Source organism: Aricia agestis, chromosome 12, assembly GCF_905147365.1.
Source record: "Aricia agestis chromosome 12, ilAriAges1.1, whole genome shotgun sequence".
NCBI lineage: Eukaryota > Metazoa > Arthropoda > Insecta > Lepidoptera > Lycaenidae > Aricia > Aricia agestis.
Window position 1 is genome coordinate 15,051,231 of NC_056417.1, and position 26,829 is coordinate 15,078,059.

General features: G+C 37.8%; 1 protein-coding gene across 3 annotated transcripts in view; it reads left to right on the forward strand.

Moving 5' to 3' along the window:
- LOC121732392 (guanine nucleotide-binding protein subunit gamma-e) overlaps window positions 1-16,188 on the forward strand; it is a 36,990-nt gene extending 20,802 nt beyond the window's left edge. For all 3 annotated transcript variants that reach the window (XM_042122255.1, XM_042122256.1, XM_042122258.1), the window contains one exon: window positions 13,966-16,188. In XM_042122255.1, coding sequence (XP_041978189.1) covers window positions 13,966-14,071 — 106 coding nt within the window. In that variant the 3' untranslated portion in view covers window positions 14,072-16,188. The remainder of the gene's footprint in view (window positions 1-13,965) is intronic.
- The last annotated feature ends 10,641 nt before the right edge of the window (window positions 16,189-26,829 follow it).

Below are 26,829 nucleotides of genomic sequence, written 5' to 3' on the forward strand. Positions count from 1 at the left end.
AATATATAACCACTGAAAAAATGATTAAAATCGATAGCCTATGATCCTGCACGTGGTCTACTTCTTATCTGTGCCAAATAACATAAAAATTGCTCCAGTAGTTCGCATGATAAGCCCTTTCAAATACTTTCCCCCGTTTTTTCCACATTCTCCTATTAGTCTTAGCGTGATAAAATATAGCCTATAGCCTTCCTCAATAAATAGGCTATCTAACACTGAAATAATTTTTCAAATCAAAGGGACATGAGGGAAAAAAAGCGAATTTATTTTATAATATATATGCATGGAAATCGTTTCGCGCGGATCCGCCCGCTAGAATAAAGGATTCAACGAGAACCGTGCATTTTCCAGCAAAGAGAGTAGCCTACGTCCTGCCTCGTGGTCTACTATACATTTGTGCCAAATAACATAAAAATCAGTCCAGTACTTCGTGAGATTCAAACAATAACTATAGAATTAATTTCTCTTTATGAAAGATAAAATTTAAGTATATTAATTGGTATGCTTACTATGTAAGTTACAGGCATCTAAGCATCCATTTGCTCTGTCACTATGTAAATACTGAAGACGAATTCAATATGAGTCCTGCAGAGCACCGCATCGTGTCGCAGCTCGCATCGTCTGCAGCTGCCGCCCTGAGTTACACTTAGCACATTCTTGGATGTATTTATTAATCTTTACTTAAATATACATAATAATTTTCTAATCCATCGTGTAATTATTATAAAGGCGATAGTAAGTATGTCTGTTACCTTAGCACGCTTAAGCAACTGAACTGATTTTGATATTCGGTTTTACAAATGGAGAAACCTTGAGTTCCGGGAAAGGACATTTAGGTTATTTTAATCCCGGAAAAATGTATGGTTCACGCGCGATAAAGAAATTATGGCACGGTGGAGTCGCGGCGTCATATTCTAGAAGATTAATAATCCACAGAAACAAAAGCTTTGTTTATTAATATAGAAATTGTCATTTCGGATTGGTAGTAACAACTCGAAACAATGCTTCGAGAAGTGCACAATTGGGAATAGCGTAGTTTCACAGTTTATATTGTCGAGTTTCGATTAAGTTTTTATTACAACAGATGAGTGCTTAGTGTGTTAAGTCCTTATGGAAGTGAAAAGTTATTTAGCAGCCTTTTTTTTTTTTTGGAATGGGCAAACATTAAGATAGCAACAGCACACGTAAACTCATCGAATCTATATCTTCTATACTTATACTTACTTATTATAAAACAAAGTCGCTTTTTGCCCTCATGACCCTTTGTTCCCTTTAATCTTTAAAACTACGCAACGGATTTTGATGATTCTTTCAGTGTTAGATAGCCCATTTATCGAGGCTATATTCTATCACACTAATACTAATAGGAGCGAAGAAATATAGGAAAATGTGGAAAAAACGAGAAAAAATATTTGAAAGGGCTAACTTGAACGCGCTAACCTCAGGAACTACTGGTCCGATTTGAAAAATTATTTCAGTATTAGATAACCCATTTATTGAGGAAGGCTACAGGCTAAATTTTGTCACGCTAAGACTAATAGGAGAATGTGGAAAAAAACGGGGGAAATTATTTGAAAGGGCTTATCTCGCGAACTACTGAGCAATTTTTATGTTATTTGGCACAGATAAGAAGTAGACCACGTGAAGGATCATAGGCTATCGATTTTAATCATTTTTTCAGTGGCTATATATTATTTTATACCCGACGCCGGGGCGGGTCGCTAGTAATGAATATTCGTAAAACGGAAAGTGGACAAAACATTTCAAGTAAAATGGGTCAGCCTCATTGGACTTTGGCTACAAAATTTGCTTGTGATCTCGCGGTGTAACCGCCAAACTGCGCGATGGGTGCACATAAATCCAGCCTTAGGGTCAATTCATGGCGTGATGGACTACAATTACAATTATTAAGTAATAATATTATTTCAACGATCCTTGGTGCGAAAAACCTATATACAAAGATAGCAAAAAAAGGGATATGGGCGAATAGCCCATAGACGGCCCCTAATTACATAATAAAGAATAAAAAACGCGACGAGGCGAGGCGAGGTGCGGCGCGGCATAAATTTGTATGGATTTGCCAGATTTCAATTGCGGGAGACGTCTTGCGAATCTGTCAAATCAACCCTTATATGTTGCGGTCTAAATCAACCCTTATAGATTAATTTTAATACTAGAATGACGCACGCAACTCCGTTGCGCCAAAATTTGTTTATCGCACGGGGACCGTACATTTGTCCGGGATAAAAGTATAATATGATTCCTATGTCCTTTCCCGCGGCTTAAGATATCTCCATACCAAATTTCAGCAAAATCGGTTCAGCAGGCGCGAAGAGTGAAGAGGTAACAGACAGACACACTTTCGCATTTATAATATAAGTATGGATTATTAAATGATATTTTGAAGGTAGGTATAAGTATAGATTTTTTTCGTGCGATCCTAACATACCTTTGTACTGTATATAAATTCTCAACCCTTTTCATTCACGTTATTACAATATTAATTTCGGAATTCTCTCAGCTACCTTCTGCTTCGTTGCTTTCATATTACAAAAATTGGAACCCAGCCACTTTAGGTACAAGCACGTACAAACATAAAATTGTACCTGAAAAATATAAACAAAATATTGAATGAAGGTCATTTCTATGACTCCCAATTCGGAATAGGCTACACAATTAAATAACTGGATTAAATTATTATATAACGTTACATTACGTTATAATAATTATTTACTATCAAAAATTGATATAACTAATACAATGATGATCCTTCGTGATTTGGTCGTGTTATAAAAACCCAGCAGGCACAACATCACGACTAACATTGCATTGACATAACCTGCGAATCAATTTATCTGATGATACATTTACTTGACAATATCGTGCTTATCATTCACAAGGTGTCACAAAACTAAGTGATAATACTTAAGAGTGTGTATGAATCCCTTACATAGAGTTCACTGTGAAAGTTGCAGCGCTGAAAGAGTACTATTTTCATTTGTATTTGCAAGCGCCCCAGCTTAGCCTATACAAAAATTAATAAAATGCGTTTTCCTTCAGCGCAGCTACTTTCATAATTCATAGAGAACTCTATACAGGGGACACTTACACATCCCAAAGTGTTATCACTTGTTTCCCCTTGTAAATGAACAGTTATCGCGTACTGAAATACAGATATGGTATTTTAGTACGCGATAACTGGTAGATTTTATAGAATTGATAGTATTATAACGAAATTCTATCAATTCGTGGGTATCACACCTTATAAATACCAGACAAACACATAATATACTTTCCAGTAAGATGTGGATAACATAGATCCACCTTTCCTGGGTTTATGTGCCCTAGTTGCAGTTCCTGGCATGACGTAACGCTTGTAGTGCCAAGTATTATAACAATTTTTCTCCATGCCCCATTGAATTCGTATGGTTCATACTCCATATATTTGCCAGTTTTCAACTGATAATTCTCTTTTATTTCTTGATCTATATGTCTTTCAAAATTTTACTATATCTAATTTTGTTTGCATCGTGTAGCAAAATACCGATGCTTTTTAACCGACTTCCAAAAAGGAGGAGGTTATATGTTCGGCTGTGGAGTTTTTTTTTTTTAATAATATGATTGAATTTAGTACACCAATATACTCGCGCGGACTGCTATCATGGTAGTACAATTTTTTGATGCCAAATAGCAGTTTTTTCAATCGGCGATGGTTTTGATAACATATCAGACGGCGATTGCCTACCTGTAAAGTCAAGTTCCTAGCGCAAAATATTGCCAAAAAAGGACCCAGGTCTACGATTGTAGCCCCCGTTTTTACTGCGGTGTTAATAACTGTGCAAAAGACATACGGTCTCACCACATAAGATCTAAACATCTATTGAACAGTTTTTGAGACCATTATGTACCGAATTTTTTTCTAATCATGTTCAACAGGTGTTTAAATATTTTGTAGTAAGACTGATGGTATTAAGCATGAACGGAGTCGTAGATAACATTTAGTTTAGTAGCGAAAACGTTAGACAAAACTGCATTTTGCACGAAATTAAGCACATATTTCACAGTGAAACTTTTCTCAGAACTAGTTATATTTCCTTCACTGGTATTCATCTCCAACTGCACGCAAAGTAAAACATTATACTTACATTCTGAGTTGTAGCTATTAAACTTCTCCTTATATCTCTAGCAAATAGTTCTTTGTCTTCGAGTTTTAGTAGAACTCAGACATATCATTGTTTACTTCGCATCAATGATCATTGTAATTAATATATTTAAAGATTTTTCTAAAGTAAATGGTCTCACTTCATTTTTATAATATTTACTTAAGCTTAAAGGATTTTTTTGTATTTCATATTACAGTAAGTATATATTTTTTCAGTCTCATACTTAATCAATTATAACCATAAAGTTAATATACCTAGCGGAAATTTCTTTATGATCATAACATTGTACTTTTATCGCTCGACGTAAGGCAAGCTTTCAATTACATGTTGACATTTTAATTATAGTACTTTCTACAATTTATTTTATTTTTTTCCTTAATTTGTCTTTACATCATTTTTGTGGCAAATGTAGAAGATAAGTAAAGCATTCGACATTCGAGGCTTACATATTTGTGATTATATACCTCCGGCTTTTATATAGACACCAATAACAATCGTATGGAACTCGTAACGTAGATGTAGTTCCAGTAAACCGTATACCAGCAATAAAACCCTTTGCACAACACAGTCTCTGCCAAATTGGCTCAACCTCTTGGACCGGGACATCTAGATTAGCTGTGGTGTTTTTTGGAGTTACGCCACTATTTGCTGCTTTCAGTTCTTTTATACTACTCTTGGATTGTACACTTTGTGTTGTATTATTTGCTAGTGCTAAATCATCTTTTTTTATTTTTTGTACTATCAGAGAAGTTGCTTTATAGACAGATGGCGGACCTACATCATTTGGTCGCGTTATGTTAAACCCAGCCTATAGAACAAGACTAAGGCTGCGAGAACCAATAGAATCGCTTCATTGACGTGACCTCGCTCAGCGCAGTGATTCTATTGGATCTTAAAAACACATTCCTCGCAACGCATCTCTGGTGGAAACGCAGCCTTTGACAAAACTCGACCAAATGACATATGAATCCATTTCTTTGATATTACAATACGTTTTCTTACACCTAATTGTAGTGTTAATTTATTCTATGCTAAGTTTTATAATATTTTAACCCGTTCAGTGTAGCTTTCATTGATCTTGTTCTTAAAGCTTAAAAGCTTTCAAACAGCTAAATATAGATCCCAAGAGGGCATTAATTTTAACTCAACATCTGTCCAAACTGCAAAATCTACTTTAATCTTTCTGCAGAATTCTATTTTGATGATGTTTTTGATGATTCAAGAAAGGAATGTAATTTTATGCCCGGGCTGCATGAATCTGTAACAATGGGGATTATGAGGATCCTTTGTTGAATTTCCTTAAAGGATAAGAAGAAAGGCTGTAGGGAACGAATATATCTATTATGCTCACTTTAATGTGAAAAACATGGTCTTATTACTTGAGATAATAGTTATTTTAATGTTGATGAAGGAAAAATAATACTGAAAGAATTTACATTTCATTAAGTACCTGCCTTAAAACCTACATTTCAGCCTTTGTCCGTGATTGCGAATTAAACTTAAAAATTATATATTCGTCAAGCAGTATGCGAGCCAAGTTTTGAAACAAAAAAAAAACTAGATCTAAGGGTTGATTTAGACCGCGAGGCGAGGGGCGGCGCGGCGCTTTGTATGGATTTGGCAGATTTCAATTGAGTGAGACGTCTTGCGAATATGTAATCCATATAAATTAAGAAATGCATCTACGCATTGCGGTCTGAATCAACCCTATGTTGAAAAGTTTGCAGTTTCTATGCCTGCTGGTCCAGACAATTGACAGGCGTAGCTCCAAAACGCAAAAAACAATTTTGGTCATTCAAAGTATTTTTTAACTGTCTGTCCTCCCTTTTTATTGGCGCTAAAAATAATACCTTGTACAGAGGGTTACTTAAAGCTGTATAATAGCGTTTTTTGCCCTCATAAATAAGTCGTGGGCTATCAGGTGGATGTCATTGGGGGTTCAGGGTTTGACCCCCGGCCCGACACGCCATAGTAATTGGATTGCTTCATTATATCGATCGCCACAGACTGGCACGTTCATGCAAATGTTGGGTTGGTTTCAATAACAAGTTGTTTGGTAGCTTAAGGCTAAATTCACCAACGTTTGTTAGTGTTAATCTTATTAAAATGTCATGTCTAGGTAGACCTTATTTTAATGGATTCATCCTCATTCTTGCTAATATGCAAAATTGTGTATGTCTGTTGATCTGTCTGCCTGTCTGTCTGTCTGGTACTTTTCACGCTTAAAGGGCCAATTCGATTTATATGAAATAAAGTATACGTTGACCGAAACCCAGTAATTAATAGATTCAAGCGTTGCTTTGCGGAAATCTACAGCATAAAATGTAGTGACATTCACTTATTTACTTAGGCTTTGGACAGTGGTTAATTTAATGAAATTGCTATAAATATTAATATTATTACTTAAAGTAACCCCATAATCATCAAAATCAGTTCCATAGTTTGAGCGTAAAACGATAACAAGGAGAAAGACACCTGAACGAAGGAATCTTTAATCACACAAAATCTACAGACACAAAAAAGTATTCAAAATAATTGGAAGTTTCTGCAGCAAAAAAACTATCGCCGATGTTAAAAGAATACGAATAAACCCCCAGGCAATTCGTAACAGTTTGGAATCAACAGTTTTATTTTTCCGGAAAAGACACTTAGCGTGAATAAAGTTCAAATAAAAATCTTTTCCCCGGAGGTTTAATTTTCCGGGATAGATGAGACACGTTTGAAGTCTCACTCCACTGAACAAAGATTGTCGAATTGGAAGATATAATATTATATTGAAAGTCTATTTGTGCATTACAATAATATTTTCTATAACAAAAAGTATTGGATAAAAACAATTTTTTACAGCCTAGCATTATATCCTATTGTACTAAGGAGATGCTTCATAAGAAATGAAATTTGCTTTATTATGAGGAACCTCTTATTAAAATATTAATATTGATTTTGTGAAGTTTTAAGGCACTGCGGTGCTAGTTTGTAAAGACAGTTGATATATTTAGGGCTTGTTTCACTACTTCCTGATAAATGCCGAATAGGCTATCCACCACTTAACTTGTCAGATGAAGTATGGAGAATCAGGCCCTTATTTCCTACTGTAAGGGCCTGGTGAAAGAGTTACAGTAGGAAATTTGCTGTCATAGAGTAGCAATTCGGAGTGCCCGGTTTATTCTGGCTGTCTTGATTACGTATTACCAAAATGGATAACTAATATTTTGAGATTGCCCCACAATACCATTGTTTTACAATGTTATTATAATATAGGACCTACATAGGTTCGGTAAAGGCGAAAATGTCCGGCGTAAGAAACTCGCCCATTCTTTTAATCTTCTATATCTATTATAATTTATAGTAGGTACTCGTAAAATCGAGATGTGTCACACCAGATTCAGCGATCGTACATACCAACAGTGGGTCTAAGTGGTGGTATCAAAACGACATAAAACATTGTAATCCTTTAAACGGCGGCTGTAAAACAGATTGTAAATCTAGATCATTCGGATGGGTCATAAAAATTCATGACTCAAATCCAACTCATATAAAGTAGTTCAAAATCCGCCGATTACATTTTCTAAATTAGTGTATTCGGATTGACAATCTCATAATTTGTAATGATTAATGGCTTATTCCTCTGGAGCATCTTGATTCTCGGGAGAGATTGTAGTTACAACGAAATATAATATTATTTGCAATTTGTAAAGTATACTTACCGAAAATAACAATTAATATGAAAGAATTATTTTTATTTTTAGGGGTCTTTTCTAATAAAAAATAATAGCTCCCACACCGGTTTCGGTGACGGTTGCCGGTTTCATCGAAACCAGGCCAGCTACGCGGGAGTAATTTTATAGTGCCCAAGTGTGTGCGCTGTACACAATAGCACTCTCTATTCCTTTACTCTCATAACCCAGTAGGACGGAAGACCGACACGACTGTCGAGAGATCAGGCGCAGGACCGACTTTTTACATGCCCATCCGACGCATGGATCATCTTACTTGTCAGATAATCAGGTGATCAGCCTGCATTGTCCTAACCAAACTTGGAAATAACATGTTTCCAGCGTGGGAATCGAACCCACGAGTCAAGAGCTGCGCTCTATACCACTAGACCACAGAGGCGTTGCGTTATAAAAAATAATTCTATCATAAGTGTAACAATAAATACAAGCTATCTATGCTTCTACCACTTAAGTCTAGGTTAAAATTTTTAGTTTAGGCCGTGGTTTAGGTTTGGCATGGTTTGGCAATTTGAACCAGAGAGGGAAATCTACGTCTGCGTCTAATGTCTATTACTACACATAAATCTACGTCTATTACCTACTGGTATAATTGTTTAGTTCCTGTTTAATACTCAAACAATACATTGTAATATAACACACGTTTAGGTACACCTGTTTATGTGAAACTTATCTACAATTCTACACTGAAATGTTGTTATGAGAAAAGCTTGAATCATTTCCTTGTTTACAATATTGGGTGAGTCACTTCTAACCCATAACAATAATGTCATTAATCATTAACGTACCTAGTAAGTATTTAACGATTAATTATAATCGATTGGATTGCGCTCGAAACTCCGTTACGCCTTAATTTGTTTATCGCTCGGGAATCGTAAATGTTCCCGGGACTCAAAATATCTCCATACCAAATTTTAGCAAAATTGGTTCAGCGGTTTGGACGTGAAGGTGAACAGGTGAACAGACATTTGTAATATTAGTATGGATAGTAGGCTAGCTGTGTTTGACCAAAACTCATCAGTTTATCACTTGGCTCAGAGCCCAGGCGCTATTGTATCGATGTATGTATATCACTTACTCCGTGAAAAATTCTTTTATCCGTTCAATATCCCGGAATTCTTGAGTTCCAAACGCCTCCGGTCAGTGGGGCTTTGAAGTTCCGGAAGTCTGTATACTTATATATAAGTTATATTTAAATACAGCCGTTTACGTGATCAATATAACATTATACTTGGTCCACGCCGCCCCATACAAACGTTGTCCCCTGTTTCCTCCCTGGATAATGCTAATAGAGTTATATTTTTTTCCTGAATATAGGACCACTAATACAATGTCCCTATATTTTCTTTTTTTTATAATTTAATTATTAAATAAGATATGAACGTTCAAAAACCCAAAAAAATTGCCAGATTTTCCGCTGTGTTCAAACATCCAGAAAACAGATTTGGCTAGATTATACAAAAAAAACATAGAAACACAGCTCAAGCCTTTCTTTAATCTATAATGAAAAAAGTACTTAAATCGGTTAAGTTTTGGAGAAGGAATCAGGGGACAACGAATCGTTGATTTTCTGCAGTTGTCTCTATCGCGTTCTGCGGTATAGGCTTAAGGTAAGGGAGACAGCTAAAGATATTACACGTACTTTTTTTTTCATTTCTCTAGCCCCTGGTATACGCTCTTAAGAGTAAATGCTAACACTGTTTTTCCATACAAACGTATTCCCCGACATTTACTCCCTGGACAATGCGTCTAGACAAATGATTTTTTTATACAATATTGGGATCTGTTAAAGCTATGCTTCTTTTTTATGTTCGATTTTTTCTAAATTTACTAATAAATAAGAAAAATATGACCCTTCAAAAATCGCAAAAAATTAATGCCCCGTACCCCGGCAATCCACCGACGATAAAACTAATTTGAAAGATCTTTAAGATAAAATAAAAACGTAGTGCCATAGACTCACTCTTCTTAAAGATATAATTTATAAAAATAATAATTAGATAGGCACTACTTCGAAGGAGGAGGAAAAGGACTACGTTACCACAGAATATATATTAGTAGTACCAAACGTTACGTCGATTTACTGTATCTGTCTTTATCACAATACACGTGCCGGCGCAGCGCGCAGGGTGAAGCGTGATGGCAATAGCTTTTTCGTTGAAATTCTACTGCACCCGCGTTCCCTCTTAATCTTTTTGAAGCTTAGTTTGTTAGTGAGTTTGTTGGTTACTTTTTGGGGCTTTTCCTGCCATGCGGGCAACCCGTCACCCGCATGCGGACCAGATCCGCGTGCTGTCTACACGCATGACAGGAAAAGCGGCCTTTTGGGATATAAAATACTATTAACTAGCTAAAAGCCGAGCTTTGTGAAGGCTCGCGTCGTCACATTTGACTGACTGATGATAACACAATATATCAACATATAAAAAAAATTATCTCATAACGACAAAAGAAATATCTAAAACCCTCATTACCAAAGCAGCAGCTTCTTTTAGTATGTAGCCGTAGGGTATTTCGTGTCAAATGTATGACATATTATGACAGCTATATCGTCACATATGACAGCGATTTGACACGATAGACCCTAGGAGTCAGGGACCAGGGTATATCAAAAACCCTCATTGAAACCGGTAATTTGACGATAAATTGCGGTTCAACAAACGTTACGACTACGTCACGACCACGTCACGTATTACTCGGTTGCCAATCACGCTATCACAAATTCAATATTCGCCCGGTTTGATCGCACGTAAATCGTTTGTATCGTTTTTAATTGAATCTTGCTATGTTTGCAAAGGTACATAGTACGATTATCCATTTTGAGACAACTATCATAGTGCAATAGAGAATATTACGCTATAGTTGGAGCAGAGGCCGCTACTAGCACATACAGTAAATAGTCCGACCGAAATCTAGCACGTTGCATACGTCATATCAGAATGTTGTCAAATTCTATGGAAGCTTCAGAGTGGTTTCTTATTAAAAAATTTTATTTTTTTATTTTTATAAAATAAGGGGGCAAACGAGGAAACGGGTCACCTGATGGAAAGCAACTTCCGTCGCCCATGGACACTCGCAGCATCAGAAGAGCTGCAGGTGCGTTGCCGGCCTTTTAAGAGGGAATAGGGTAATAGGGGAGGGTAGGGAAGGGAAGGGAATAGGGAAGGGATTAGGGTAGGGGATTGGGCCTCCGGTAAACTCACTCACTCGGCGAAACACAGCGCAAGCGCTGTTTCACGCCGGTTTTCTGTGAGAACGTGGTATTTTTCCGGTCGAGCCGGCTCATTCGTGCCGAAGCATGGCTCTCCCACGTATAAAAGCTTTTATTTAACTTGCTCTGTAGGTATGTAAGTATGTATGTTCGGGTGAAATCTTGGAACTCAATGTTGAAGTAGGTGTATTTAACCGATCGAGCTAAAATATGGTATGTGACATCACTCTAAATCCAATATGGGTGACCATCCAAGATGGCGAAATAATTATTTGGTCACAACTCACAATTACAGTTGTACGATAATATAATCATGCTGCAGCATGGCGACGATCGCTCTATCAGGCGACTCAAAAACCATACATTACAAAAGAAAGTTTTATTATAAATCTCTCCTGTAGAAACCGAGGCACACGAATGAGATAGCACAAAACTGTTTGAATATTTAACACTCGGGGGAAATAAAATATGAGTGTCTTTATTACTTTTGTTACGTACGCTGACATCTTGGTGACTACGCCATTTTGACGAAAAGAGCTCTCAAATATTTAAACGTGTGTTTCGAACGTTAAACACGTTTTAATAACTATAAAGGAATAGGGAATATTACATAAAAGTCGGAGCAGAGGGCGCTATAACGTCTGGCACATACATTAAAAATTTAATGATAATAAATACTTATATATGTCGTAGGATGATTTGATAAATCCGTGTTTTCGCGAAATCCCTAGAATTTTCGCGAAAATTCTAGGGATTTCGCGAAAACACTGATTTATCAAATCATCCTACGACATATACAAATGCAAAAATCTATCATAAATCATAATCGATACATTGACGTGGGAGAGCCATGCTTCGGCACGAATAAGCCGGCTCGACCGGAGAAATACCACGTTCTCACAGAAAGCCGGCGTGAAACAGCGCTTGTGCTGTGTTTCGCCCAGTGAGTGAGTTTACCGGAGGCCCAATCCCCTACCCTATTCCCTTGCCTTCCCATCCCTACCCTCCCCTATTACCTTAAAAGGCCGGCAACGCACCTGCAGCTCTTCTGATGCTACGAGTGTCCATGGGCGACGGAATTACTTTCCATCAGGTGACCCGTTTGCTCGTTTGCCCCCTTATTTCATTAAAAAAAAACATGCTCATTAGTTCGCCGTTTTCTAAAGCCATCCTCATCTTTCTCTTCACCCCAATCATAACACATCTTTATCATGAACCAGGAATCAGGATACTTGGATCATGCCCGTACCTGAGTCATCTTCTCCGGCAAACAGCCGAGACTACTCTTCTATAAATAATAATAATACTTATTGACAGAAAAGTAGACAAAGTCGAACAAATTACAAAACTTTTTGTTTACTGTCTGTGATGGTGCTGCCGTCTAGCGAGGAAACAATGCAGAGATTTTACTTATTCGGTTTCCGAGATTTTACAACCGAGTTGTTAAATTGACGTCAGCCAATCAAAAGCCATATTCGTATATTATCAAAATACAGTCCACTTAATATGTCTGTTAAACATAAAAAATCTCACAAATTAATAACTAATTTGCCCCTTGGCCGGCATAAATAGTCAGTACTCAAGATGCATCTCGGTCTCAAGACGCGGTTCGGCTCTATGATTGGTCCAAATTTTGACAGCCAACCAATCACAGAACCCGAACCGTGTCTTGAGACCGAGATGCATCTTGAGTACTGACTATTTATACTGGGCACTGGCCATAGTGTGTCTATTTCGGTATCAATATATAATTTTATTTCGATACCCATGTTAAATTCTCGTTAATATTCCACCCTATTATTTGTTGTCTGATATAATTAACCTGGAATAACAAAATGAAACGTTCTATCAAGTTCTGTAGAATATTGTACAGAATCAATAAAGATTACGCCACTTGGAAGGCTTCGTCTGTGTATAGTATTTATAATAAATATCGTGGAGCTAACTTAATAATAAGATAATATAATAATATAAAATATTATTTTAGTAAAATTAAATCGTCAAGAGAATATTACTCTGTTACTGCCTATCAGTAAAGATATTATAATCGTAATAACTATTATTTCTTCGATAGAAAATATGAATGAAATAGAAAATTTATTTTAACACTAGTTGATCCCCGCAACTCCATTATACGAAAATGCATTTGTCACACGGAAACCTGCTCATTTTTCGAGATAAAAAGTATCATATGTCCTATACGGGGACTCAAAGTATATGTACCCATGTACACATCAAAATCCTGTTCTGCGCGTGAACCGACAGATAGACAGCAAAACAAAATAATAGACAGATAGACAGACAAACAGATAGACAGGGTATAGACAGATACACAAAAAGACAGACAAACAGAGACACTTTCGCATTGAGTATGGATCGTAATAGTAAAATTATGGTACGGCCTGTAAAAATAAACGCAATGATCAAAGAAATACAATTAATAGGTAATAAATGTTTCTAATCTGTGATTCAAAATAGTATTATTATTAATTCGTTAATAATTATTAGCGTCACAGATAACACATGGGATATCTCTATCTAATTAACTATGTATGATTTTGATATCTTTGTTGTATTCAATGTTATTAATGCTGATTGTGATACACTCTTTATTAAAGAAGACAAAAATTTAAATTTAAAAACATGTACAATTATTCCCAACATAACTAGAACATACCTGAATAACCAAAAAACCGCATTTAGAAGAACATAAAAATGTGTTTTTGTCAAGTCGCAACAACGCGGGCTCACGGCTCTTTACACAAAAGTCAGCTTATCAAAGCATTTCACAAAAACACAAATAATTCCGGAAAGACTGAATATAAATACTAATTAAAATTTCTCTCTTTTGTTACAGGATGAGGGAGTACGTAGAGGAAAATGAAAAGAACGATCCTCTCATACACGCGCCCGACAAGAAGAACAACCCCTGGGCCGAGAAAGGGAAATGCATTATCATGTAATTACTAAGTATGCAAATATCACCAAATTCTAAAGACGTTTCGGCGGGAGGTCTGGTGCATCATCAGGGCTCGATCGGCGCCTGCCAGACACGAACTTCCACATGCAACTCCGCGCTCCACGCATACGGACTGAAACTTTTCGATCGATCCGGAAATTCATAGTATGGTTTTCATTCCCCGAGATAATCTAGTCCAATTCCTACTTGTAAATGTACATTTCGACTGTGCGAGCAAGCATGTACTTATGAATGTTTCGTTAGAGGAATTAAAAATGGTTGTAAATACGTTAAATTTTGTATTTCTAGTGAGGTAACGTTCGGAGATTATCGATAGAGATAAAATGGACGGATAAAAATTCGGACGAGTAAATGTTAGCGTTCGGTTCGGCCTTAGCTTATGATTTGGGACAGTGAAGACCGCCTTGAGAGTGCGAGGGAACCCGCGAGTCTCTATGCAAAGTATCGCAACTTCCTCTAAGACATTTGCATAGACGCTGGGCGGATTCCCGTCGCCGGCCGCAGCGCCCGCAGCGCTCCTGCCGGCCGCCGTCGGAAACGCGATTTGCCGCCGCGGCTAGGTGTTAAAGTTACCTCGAGCGCAGGGAACCATCGAGCTCGTGGCTCCCTGTCCTCGAGCGACTAAATAATGATAATTAAAATATAGGGTATAATCGCACATCACAACTTAACTATTTGCCGGTTCACAGATAAGGCTTCTCAGGAATTAAATTAGGTGACGCCAGCGATGGAGTCAGGGAAGTAAAACGAGGAAATGTTAAACGTAGTGAATGAATAATATCGTAATGTAAGGATCATTCTCGTGAGTTGTATTCTCGTTCAGAACAAATGTAATCGTAAGTCGACTTAGGGTATGTTTTTATAAACTGGTACATTCCGCAGTGCCGTTATATAGTAATGCTTCTATCGATAATTATCTTAAGTATGTTCTCACTCGCGTTGCGTTCCCCCGCGTCTCGCGTCGTCAGGACCCCGCTTACATCGCCATGCCCATTAACCTCTATTATAATTAAACTATCGACTATAAATCTAGCACGATTAGCCTAGTATTAATTCAGAATTGGAATCGAAGTAAACTCCCCAGGAGATCGCCGAGTCGATCTATCGTAGTTCCGAAGTAAACTTCTTCTAAATTATATTTAAGGATTATTGGATTTGAGACGCTGAAGATTCTTATCGAAATCGACACCGCCGAGGTCTATTTAAATAAGAGTTTCGCTCGCGTCGTTATCGGTAGCTTCTAATGTACTAAACGGGCCCGAGGCCTGAGTTTCGATTAAAATAGAAAAATTAAACTTACGCACCGTAGGTAATGTTAGATTAAACGTAAAAAACTAAACTATAAACTTAAAATTTAAACGTATTTCCCCTACCATATCTAGACACGAACTATGGAAAATCATTCTGGCTGTGAGTATTTCCTCTTTGTTTAGAAGCTCGCTATGATTAGTCACAATTTTGCTAATACCGACAATAAAATCGCCGATGTTCATCCCATCCGGCGGGCGCGGTCCGCTCGCACCACCGCAGTTGGGCGCGCTGACCGCTCCCACAGAGTCGTTAGCGTCCCATCTCCCTTCGTCTCCCGAGGTCTCCCCTTCATCGACTCCATCAGAATTGTCCTCCTCTTAGTCGTGAATAGTCTTACGATAGGAATTTAGAGTATTTCGTAGTTTAGCTATAATTTAAAAGCGAAAATCAAAAGTTGTTTGTTAACTTATATGATAAAAATGCAATTCAGAGGATTAACCTTAGTTCTAATAAAATGAAATATTAACGAGTTTATTTAAACTAGTGGATAAATTAAGGTGTTCGTATTATGTGCGCGACGGCAAACGTTATTTTCAAACATTCCAACTTGTCAAGGCTCTTCATTGTAATTCGCGTTGTTTTCGTCCGTTTCATTACCTTAGAAACCAAAGATTTATAATTTATTTTTGTTTAATTTATTTACATTTTATTAAACGGTTAACTTAATCAGTAATTAATGGAATATTCCAAATAATAACTAGGTAAGGTGATATTGGAAATGATTTTTTTAGGATCAATAGGCTAAGGATATGTTATTAATAATATGTAATCAGTATCACTGAAATAAATTAAAAACTTTAATGCTCTGTTTTATTTTCCCTTGTATTGAATGTATATATGTAAATGATAAAAAAATATTGTGTTATGAATGCAGTCTTATTCTAAACTAGATGTCCCGCGCGGCTTCGCCCGCGTAAATTAGGAATTTTACAGAAACCGTACATTTTCCCATAAAAAATAGCTTATGTCTCTACTCCCTTCACTTGGTCTACTCTATATCTGTGTTTAATATTGCCATAAAAATTGCTCCAGTAGTTGGTAATTTCTTATATTTCCTCCGTTTTTCCCACATTTTTCCTGAGTTTCTTCGGTCGTATTAGTCTTAGCGTGATAATATTTAGCCTATAGTCTTACTCGATAAATGAGCTATCTAACACTGAAATAAGTTTTTAAATCGGATCTGTAGTTCCTGAGATTAACGCGTTCAAGCAAACATACTCTTCAGGTTTATAATATTAGGTAGGTATAGATTTTTTTTAATTATCGCTTGACAAACTCGAGTCTCGATCTAAAAGACTATGAAAAGTACCAATAACAGGGTCATTATAGGCTCATAAGTCATAACCATGGGACGATGTATGGTATAATATGGTAGTGATGATGATGATGATGATGAATGTAATTTGCATAGTAGCATATGCTTTCCGTTCTTAAAAAAACGCCGAAACTCCCAAACTTGTATCTATAAAGAATCAGGAGTTCTCTCAGCACCTTCCGAACCACGGTATACCAGGTATATCTCGGTGCAAAATCTTAATTGTTGGTAGCATATGCTTAGAATACTTCTCACGAAACCGAAGTCACCACATGTTTCCCTCTAAGTTTTGAGGAGTTCCCTCGATTACTTATGGATCCTTCATCAGATCACCACTTTTGTGAATATAATACCAAATTGGGATGATACCCTATATACCAAAAGAAAAATTTTGAAAATCGGTTAACAAACGGCGGAGTAATCGTTGAATATAAGAAAACGAACATAACACCTCCTCCATTTTGAAAGTCGGTTAAAATTGTAGCCTATGTGTTATTCTGATGTATAAGCTATATTATTGTAAAGTTTCAAGATTTTTTTGCGTGAAAGAGTAACAAACATCCATACATCCACACATCCATACATCCATACATCCAAACAAACTTTCGCCTTTATAATATTAGTAGGAAGTAGGAAGTTGACTCTTTTGCTTTATTGACACTAATCACTAATCACTGTTGCCAATAGATCAGACTGCTGATTATCACTCGTAAGATTAGAAACTACAGGTGTTTTGCCGCTAAAATATTACTAGTAGCTGTATATCAAAGCAATTTAGGTATACAAAATTAGCAGCATGGTAATATCAAATGGATCATTCATTCTGATGAAAACTTTACTTACTCAAAACTGATATATTTAGTTTTTTAAGAATTAGGACAACATATCACTTGGAGTGAAATAAGCCGATGCAAACAGGAAAATTAAGTAAGCCTTTGATCTGATATTAGATTAAATTGCCGATACATTCAAGATCTAGTAAGATGTAAGTAAATTAGTACAGCCGAAATATGGTTCCAGTAACACTACACGTCATGTGCGCTACCAGCCAGTTCTTCGAGCTCGAATAAGGAGGAGATTCCTAGAAAGTACTGTACATACGATGTACAAAATTGTAAGTATTTTTTTAAGTAAATGGATTATAACGGACCTCCTTTTTTTTGAAGACGGAGATACCGACTTCAAAAAAAGGAGGTTATCAATAATTCGACGCGTATGTATGTAATATTGCTAGAACTGCCTAATTTTCGTATATTATGTTAGTCTATATCAGCGTCTGAACAAATGTACCCAAAAGTGTATGTATGTATGTTTTTATGTTTGCGTTCGCATGTCTCTGGAACTATCATTCCAATTTCAGTAAATCTCTCAATCGTAGGCAATATTATGCAAAAGAGGGTGCTACTAGCATAAAGTGCGACAAGGCTTTATAATATGAAGGTGGGCGGGAGCGCTGCTGGTAAAGGATAACTGTCAAAAATGACGTTTTTGTATGTAGGCAGCGTTAGTTCCTTTTGTCGCCTCGTTCATTTAAAGCCTTGTCGAATTGTACAGTATAATCTGACCAAAATCCGACATGTTTCACACGTCGTATCAGATCAAAATAACCGTCCATCAAAAATTTTGTATGTTCCTGGTGCTGCCGTATAGCGTTAAAATATAATAATACTACTAGACGTTCCGCGTGACTTCGCCCGCGTAAATTAGGTATTTCACAGACAAATTAGTCCACAAAAAATAGCCTATGATCCTTCACGTGGTCTACCTCTTATCTCAGGTGCCAAATAACAGAAAAATTGATCCAGTAGTTCGTGAGATAAGCCCTTTCTCAGCTCCTGTTAGTCTTAGCATGATAAAATATAGACTACAGCCTTCCTCGATAAATGAGCAATCTAACACTGAAAGAATTTTTCAAATCGGACCAGTAGTTCCTGAGATTAGCGCGTTCAAACAAACAAACTAACAAACTCTTCCGCTTTATAATATTAGTATAGATAGTACAGATTAGTTAGAGTCTAGAGAGCTACATAATAATGGTTTGTAAATATGATTATTATTATTAATATCCTCTCCTCTTTCTCTGTACAACTTTATTAAGGTGACGACGCTACAAATACGCTTAAGCTCTGTAGGATACACCAAAGTGGGATTCCAGTGGGATAAAATGGACCGAGTGTAAGCCCGGACTGTAGAGCTTAGGGTAACGACGCACCAACACGGTGTAGCTCGGGGATCAACATTAGCTAGTAATGAATCGTATTTCATGTTTTATACACCTACAACAATTAGTTTTAGCGAAATAAACGTAGGAAACTAAATATTTTCCAACGTTTATTTCGCTTCACGATAAAAACGCTTTAAATATTTATTGAAGCTGCAAATTTATGGTTAATACTTATTATAAAGTTTATGGTTAATATTTTATATATAAACTTTTTGGGATAATTTATACAAGGACAAAAAAGCAAACGGGAAAACGTTCACCTATTGATTTGTGCTTTAACATAGTAATTTTTATTTATATTATGTAGATGTGTTATCATCAGTCAGTCAAGGTGTGACGACGCGAGCCCTACAAAGCTCGGCTTTTAGCTAGTTTATAAAATAATATACAGTATGTAACAAAAATAAGTGATAATACTTTAGGGTGTGTACGTGTTTCTTGTAGTGAGTTCACTGTGAAAGTAGCAGCGCTGAAAGACGAATTTTTTTTTCACTTATGTATGGGGAAACTCGTGACGCCCGGGCCCCTGCCCATACAAAAGTGAAAAATTTGTTTCGTCTTTCAGCGCTGCTACTTTCACAGTGAACTCACTACAAGGAACACGTACACACCCTAGAGAATTATCACTTATTTTTGTTGCACACTGTATAAGATTTTATTTTATCAAACTACTACTACATATTTTGGCTTTTTAAAAGAAACAATAATAAATGTTTATTATTACAAAGCTATCTTTTGATTACAATAATTAACATTACAAGTCGACAGGAATCAAGAACTGAAATAACACATTTTCTAAATATTACTTTAATTCTCCGCAGGGGCGTCTTTCCCTTAGGAGCAGGGTGTGCGTTGCACACGGGCGCCGGGGTTCTAGGGGCGCCGAGCGCCGATTGCAAGGGAGCCCTACTCGGCGCGCGTCTGCGTTGGCCGGCCGCCGACGGCCGCGAATGACCAACGTAAAAAGAACTCCAGTTTGCATACATTTTGTGTATCATCTTGAGCTCTTCTTTATTTGTCATATTACAGCAAAGCAAGGCGCGCCACGATCGGCTTTTGCAATATAAATTATATAAACTTTATTTTTCAACGTGAAATGAAATTGTATTTTTCGTCAAGATGGGCGCCAAAATGAGAGCCGCGTGGCTTACGTCAGACTGGATTTTACGTCAGTCCGCACGGTATCGCCGCTAAACCACATGAGCACAAGCAAAATGTGTACCTTGCAGCGGTCGCACCGGGCGCCGTGCAGCCTACGCCCTCCGTGCCTCCTTCTCATGGGATATGCGCATTAATTTGCTTCCCGCTCTCTTTATGCAGCCTCCGTTTGCGACATAACAGTTTCGCAGAGGGTACAAACTACTGCCTCCCAATAAGTAGTAAGTGCTTGGGCTACGGGCTGAGTTTTGCGCCGTCCTTGGATTGGCCAAGGACGACACAAAACTCAGCCCGTTGCTCAGCCCAAGCAGAAACGCTCTGCTTGGGCTGAGCAACGGGCTGAGTTTGTGTTGTGTTGAAATGAGCGTATGCCGCGCCGTATCGTCTTTCTCAGGCTGTGGTGGCACCTAGGCGATGGTTTCCTCCTGTCCATATGGTCCAGGTAATGACCGAAGGTAAGGGCGCCCCTTGAATGTGCCATCCACTGTTGCAGTTTCAACCGGATCGATTTCACAGTTCGGCGGCCGGTAGTTGGGGACTCTATATTTGGTGACGCCATCAGGTTACCAGCTCTGGTAGCACCCGCTCTCCTCGCTTTTTAAACTCGGCTGTGTGTTGATACACCCTCCGACAACACGCGAGCCCTATCAGCGCCAACGCCGCTTCGCCAGCTAATGGTTCGATAGCAGCGTAGTATCCGCAACGTTAAAGCATGCTGCGGGCTTCTGAGCAGCTGTCTACCCTGGGCGCCTATTTGTTCCGACCAAACAGGACTGCAGGACCCCTGTATCAACCCGCCTGCAAGTGGGCCCTGGACCACAGATTTTGGCAGAAGGCCATGGCCATCTTCTTTAGTTTCAGTGTTGATCGATGAAAATGAAGGATCCATTCAGAATCCAGGACCAAACCCAAGTACAGCATTTCAGCGCCAATCGGCACACTCTCCACATCTCTGCGGTGCGCAGTGATGCTTCCGCGGGGGCCGGGCGGTGATTCCGGGGCCCATAGGAAAACATGGCCTACGTCTTTTCGACTGCGACTCGCAGCCCCATCGCTTCTATAAGCGCCACAAACGTGTGATTTTTTAGCCATTAAGCATAATATCAATAACGGATTAAATACTGTATGCTGTACTTACTTAAATAAACATTTAATGGGCTTCCAAAAAAAACATTATTTGTTGCCTATCTTTGCTTTATAATCGTACGGAAACCTTCGTGCGCGAGTCCGAATCGCACTTGGCCGATTTTTTTTCAATAAGTATAGAAGGGTTTTCGCATCACCTGAAAATTTGACTAGGACCGGCACTGGTCCTCACCTTTAAGCGGCCGGACAAACTGTATATGTACCCTGTAACCATTTCATTTTGACCGCGCGCTTGTAGGGGGCGCTAGGATAATATTTCCACACGGGCGCCACACGGGCTAGAGACGGCCCTGAATTTCTCCGCAAGCTAGGCACGTTGTTTTATAATTTCAAGTCAAATGAAATCTACACACAACATTCTTGATCGAGATTGCTTCTAAAAATATTTAGGAGCTCAAATAAATTAAAAATTGAAACACTTTTAACGATAGTTTTTCAGTAGTGTTATAGTTATTGATTAAATTATTTTCTTTTCAAATCTTTGGAATTACTCAAACCATTGAAAACGGTACAATAGGTGATGGAGGTCCCTAAAAACCATTAAAATAAGATGACGTCTGCAACACCACCAAAGCTCAAAATTCGTTTGTCGCCGTACCGTACCGAACCGTAGATTTTGCCGAGATAAAAAGTATAATTTGTCCTTTCCCGGGACTGAAAGTGTATGAATATCAAATTTCAGCAAAATCGGTTGAGTGGCTTGGGCACGAAGAGATAACAGACAGAACGACAATTTCACATTTAGGTATAATATTAGTATGGGTGGTAAAACAATCCCCTAAATCTTGTTTGACAAAGGGAACGTCCCAACAATATTAAATCTCACGGCTAAGCACGTAGCTGACAGTAGGTAATTATTTAAGGGCTCAGCAAATTACATCTACCCTTAATAAATGAGGTGAGAAGGGCTAACTCGACGGTTGTACTATTATGTACATATTGAACGCCTCCGTGGTCTAGTGGTATAGAGCGCGGCTCTTGACTCGGAGGTCGTGGGTTCGATTCCCGCGTTGGAAACATGTTATTTCCAAGTTTGGTTAGGACAATGCAGGCTGATCACCTGATTGTCTGACAAGTAAGATGATCCATGCGTCGGATGGGCATGTAAAAAGTCGGTCCTGCGCCTGATCTCTCGCCAGTCGTGTCGGTCGTCCGTCCCACTGGGTTATGAGAGTAAAGGAATAGAGAGTGCTCTTGTGTACTGCGCACACACCTAGGCACTATAAATTACTCCTGCGTAGCTGGCCTGGTTTCAATGAAACCGGCCACCGTCACCGAAACCGGTGTGGGAGCTATTATTATTATGTACATGAACCATCAAAGGTATGACGTCAGATTTAGGTTAAGTTTAATAGCACTATAAGTTTAATACACCGGTTTCGGTGACGGTGGCCGGTTTTTTTAAAGCCAGGCCAGTTACGCAGGGGTAATTTTTATTGTTCCCAAGTGAGTGCGCAGTACACATTTACATTTGTCATTTTTATTTTTTTGTTTTAAAAAATACTAGCTATTTGACCGAGCTTCGCTCGGTATTCGATATAACACGAATTAAATGACATTGTTTAAAAAAGATTCCTAGCTAGATCGATTTATCGCCCCCGAAACCCCCTATATACTAAATTTCATGAAAATCGTTGGAGCCGATTCGGATATTCCAATATAAATAAAATAAAAATAAAATATCTTTTTATTCAAAATGGGTATCATGATACACTTTTTGAAAGTCGAACGAAGAAACTACGTTGCCTACCTACTACAATTATATATATTATATACACATATATAAGAATTTCTCGTTTAAAGATCCTTTATCCTTTTTCCGAAATTCCATACTATACTCCACCTTAGAAATCTGCACCAAAATTTGCTTAGCGTATGAAAATAATAGTATAAGCTACATTTCAGCATTTACAGCAATAAGCCCTCAAGCAGACTGCAGAGTCAATCAATCGAAGTAAGTAAATGAAATTGCTCTGCGTCTTGCTGCAGGCAAATTAACTTGGTTTGAATGTTTAAGTTACAATGTATGGAACATAAGATCTAAGATGGTATTTAATACGTTCTAAAGCAGCCTTTCCCAAAGTGGGCGATAACGCCCCCTTGTGGGCGCTGAAGGTCAAAGGACCCCCTGGTTTGGGACCCAGAAAAAAAATAAAGGCTTGGGGGGGGGGGGGGGGGGGTGATTTATTTCATCTAGATGCATTTCAAATTGAGACAATGGGGGCGCTAAAACATTTTTTTCTCAAAGTGGGCAGTAGACAAAATAAGTTTGAGAACCCTTCTAATAAATCTAAAGTTAGAACCGTTATTTGGTTTAATATTAAACAAATTAGATTAAGTACATTCGAATTTCGAATTAACTGTATTATTTTGATTAATAACAATATAATCATTTCGATATTATTATTTATTATCTATACTTCTTTCTGCTGCTGAAGTTTTTGATTGTTTGAACGCGTTTGATCTCACGAATTACTGAGTGCTGGGCCGGTTTTTATGTAACTTAGTGCTGATATAATAATTGAAGATTTTTTTTTTAAATTATGATGGACATATTCGATAACGATTCTGGTCCATCATGGATGGACCAGAATCGTTTGCACACGAGTATATTGTGCAAACGACTCTGGTAAGGTCGGCCTGCAATCAATCTGACCGGATGCGATGGACTCCACGTGTATGGAGGGCTTAAAATTAATATAAAACTGTATTTTTGGACACCAACTGCCGCCAACCACCAACCCAGAGACGAATATTAATGACTTCACTGTCGTTAAATAGAGATTTTTACATAAGCTCCATACTTTATCTGTGAAATTCTTCATTCAATTTAGTCTCTGAGTGTGACAGTAACCGACCTAAGTTGCAACTCGCTCTGTAGACTAAATTTTTAGGCCTAAAATATCACACATTTAAATTATTCCACCTAAAAATGTGTAATGAACTAAATATAGGGTCGGTGGAAGTGACCTATTTATAAACTCGGTCCGTTTTGTCCCCTCACGGGGGGCGTGGGACGAAACGACCCTCCTCACTTTTGATCACCGTGTCACAGTGACCTTGCGAATTCATATTTGGGTACAATTTTTTGTACGCCTTATGTGAAAACTCGGGTTCGAAAAGTTTTATATTGCAGGTCTAAATAAAATATTAAAATGAAGTTACTTTAAGCAAACTACAAATGCGTAAGTCAAATTTTGAATGTAGGTCTGTCTATCTGCTTGTCACTCTTCACGCTTAAACCGCTGAATCGATTTTGATGAAATTTGGTACGGAGATACTGTGAGTCTCGGAAAAAGACATAGCCTCCTTTAGTTTTGGTATAATTTTTTGAACGCTTAATGTGGAATCTCGGCTCCAATAGTTTGATATTGCAGGTATGAATGCAATATTTTTATCAACAAAGTATGTACCTATACCTATAATAGTATAGTTATTTATAGTTAGACTGTTAAACGTATACTAGACTACATGACGCCCGCAATTTCAATACGCCAAAATTATTTTATCGCGGAGGACCGTTTTTTCCGAGAATAAAACTATCGTATGTCCTTTCCTGGGACTCAAAGTATCACTATACCTTTCAGCATAATCGGTTCAACGGTTTGGGCTTGAAGAGTAACAGACAGACAGACCGACATATAGACATTCTTTCGCATTTATATTTAATAGTACCTGGATGACCGAACTTTGCTCGGTATAGCAAACACTCATTGACTTCGTGTTAAGTAACAACGCCATCTGCTGGAATAGCTTTAGCTGTTGTTGTGTCGTTAAAGCAATTAGTTGTTCACAAAATAGTATTATTATTCGCCAATAGATGTCAGGAAGAGTCATATTTTTTCAGTTTATTGATTATCGATAAAACACGAATAAAAGGACATTTTCTAAATATTACTCCTAGCTAGATCGATTTATCGCCCCCGAAACCCCCTATATACTAAATTTGATGAAAATCGTTGGAGCCGATTCCGAGATTCCAATTATATATATACAAGAATTGCTCGTTTAAATATTTACTAGCTATTTGACCGAGCTTTGCTCGGTATTCGATAAAACAGGAATAAAATTACATTTTCTAAAAATGATTCCTAGCGAGATCGATTTATCGCCCCCTAACCTAAACCCCCTATATACTAAATTTCATGAAAATCGTTGGAGCCGATTCCGAGATTCCAATTATATAAATGTCGCAGCCGACTGGTTTAAATAGCCGTTTAATCAAACAGCTAGCCCTTTGACTGAACAACGCCATTCAATCACACGTCTAGCTTTTATATTGAATATTTTAGTCGCTCAAAACGTTCAACACTACAGCTGATTCAAAAGCCGCCGTCTAATTGAAGTAGTTCAGCGCGCACCGCTGCGGCGCTAGGTGCGTTTTATTTACAATTTATGGCGTCAACTAGTTTGTTGGTGTTTGTGGTTGTTTTTCGGAAAGAAAGTAGTTAATAAAAAAATATCCACAGCCGAACATATAACCTCCTCGTTTTTTGGAAGTCGGTTAAAAAGTTACAAGTGTTATTAAAAAGACAAAAATTGTGGAGGCACATACGAGTGAATTAAAATTTCAACAAATATTCGAGGAGAAATTACGGGATTATGAAATGGATGGACGCAGCCTCCCCCGAAAGGGGGGTTCGGGCCCCCCCCCCTCCCCGTCAAAACAAAAACAAACACAATCCAGAAAGTCCAAAAGTTGGTTAGGTTAGGTTAGAACTTAGACCACAACACAGAGGGAGCCGAGCGAGCGCAGCGAGCGTGCTGCGGCAGCAGCCGGCGACCGCCGCCAAATAAAAGGGGGGCTCGGGGGGCGCAGCCCCGCGTCAAAACGAAAACAAACCAGTTGGCTAAGCGTCGTCTAGCTGTAGTGTTGAACGTTGTAGTCAACAAGTCGGCTAAACGACGTATAGCCGTAAATTATAATCCAATATTCTGTAGACAGAATACATTTTTCTGTCTACAGAATATTGGATTAAAATTTATATAATAATATTTGCTCACAGTTGGTAATTTTCGTCATTCCACAAAACAAACTCAACTCCAAAACCAAGTCGTGAGCCTGCATAATTCTACGCCATACTACGGATTTATATTGTATGATTTTCGCGGGTTTGTTTAAGTTATTAAAACCTTCATTTAAGACTTACAAAAATTATGAAGATGGTTATTTCATAAAGTTTTAAAGTTATTATTTAGTTAAAAAATACCATCCGGTACAGTTTTTTTATCTATTATTATTAAACACAAGACTAATGTATTATCAGAGTTGAGTCCTAATGGGGGACCTACGTAGTTTGGTCGCGTTACTTCAATTCAAACCCAGTCGACAGATTTATCGTTGAATTGACATGTTCCGACCAAATGGCGTTGGTCTGTCAACTGCCTAAGAATCAATTTCCTCGACGATACTAATTTTAAGCACTATTTATCTACAAAAAGAAACTGTGGCTGATCTCCTGAAACACAACGTCTTTCGTAGTATAACTCTACAAAGAGGTTTAGAAAGTGGTCGATTGAAATTTGAAACCAACAACGAAATAATATTATTATGAGTGATAATAGCAAACCAACAACGAATCATGTT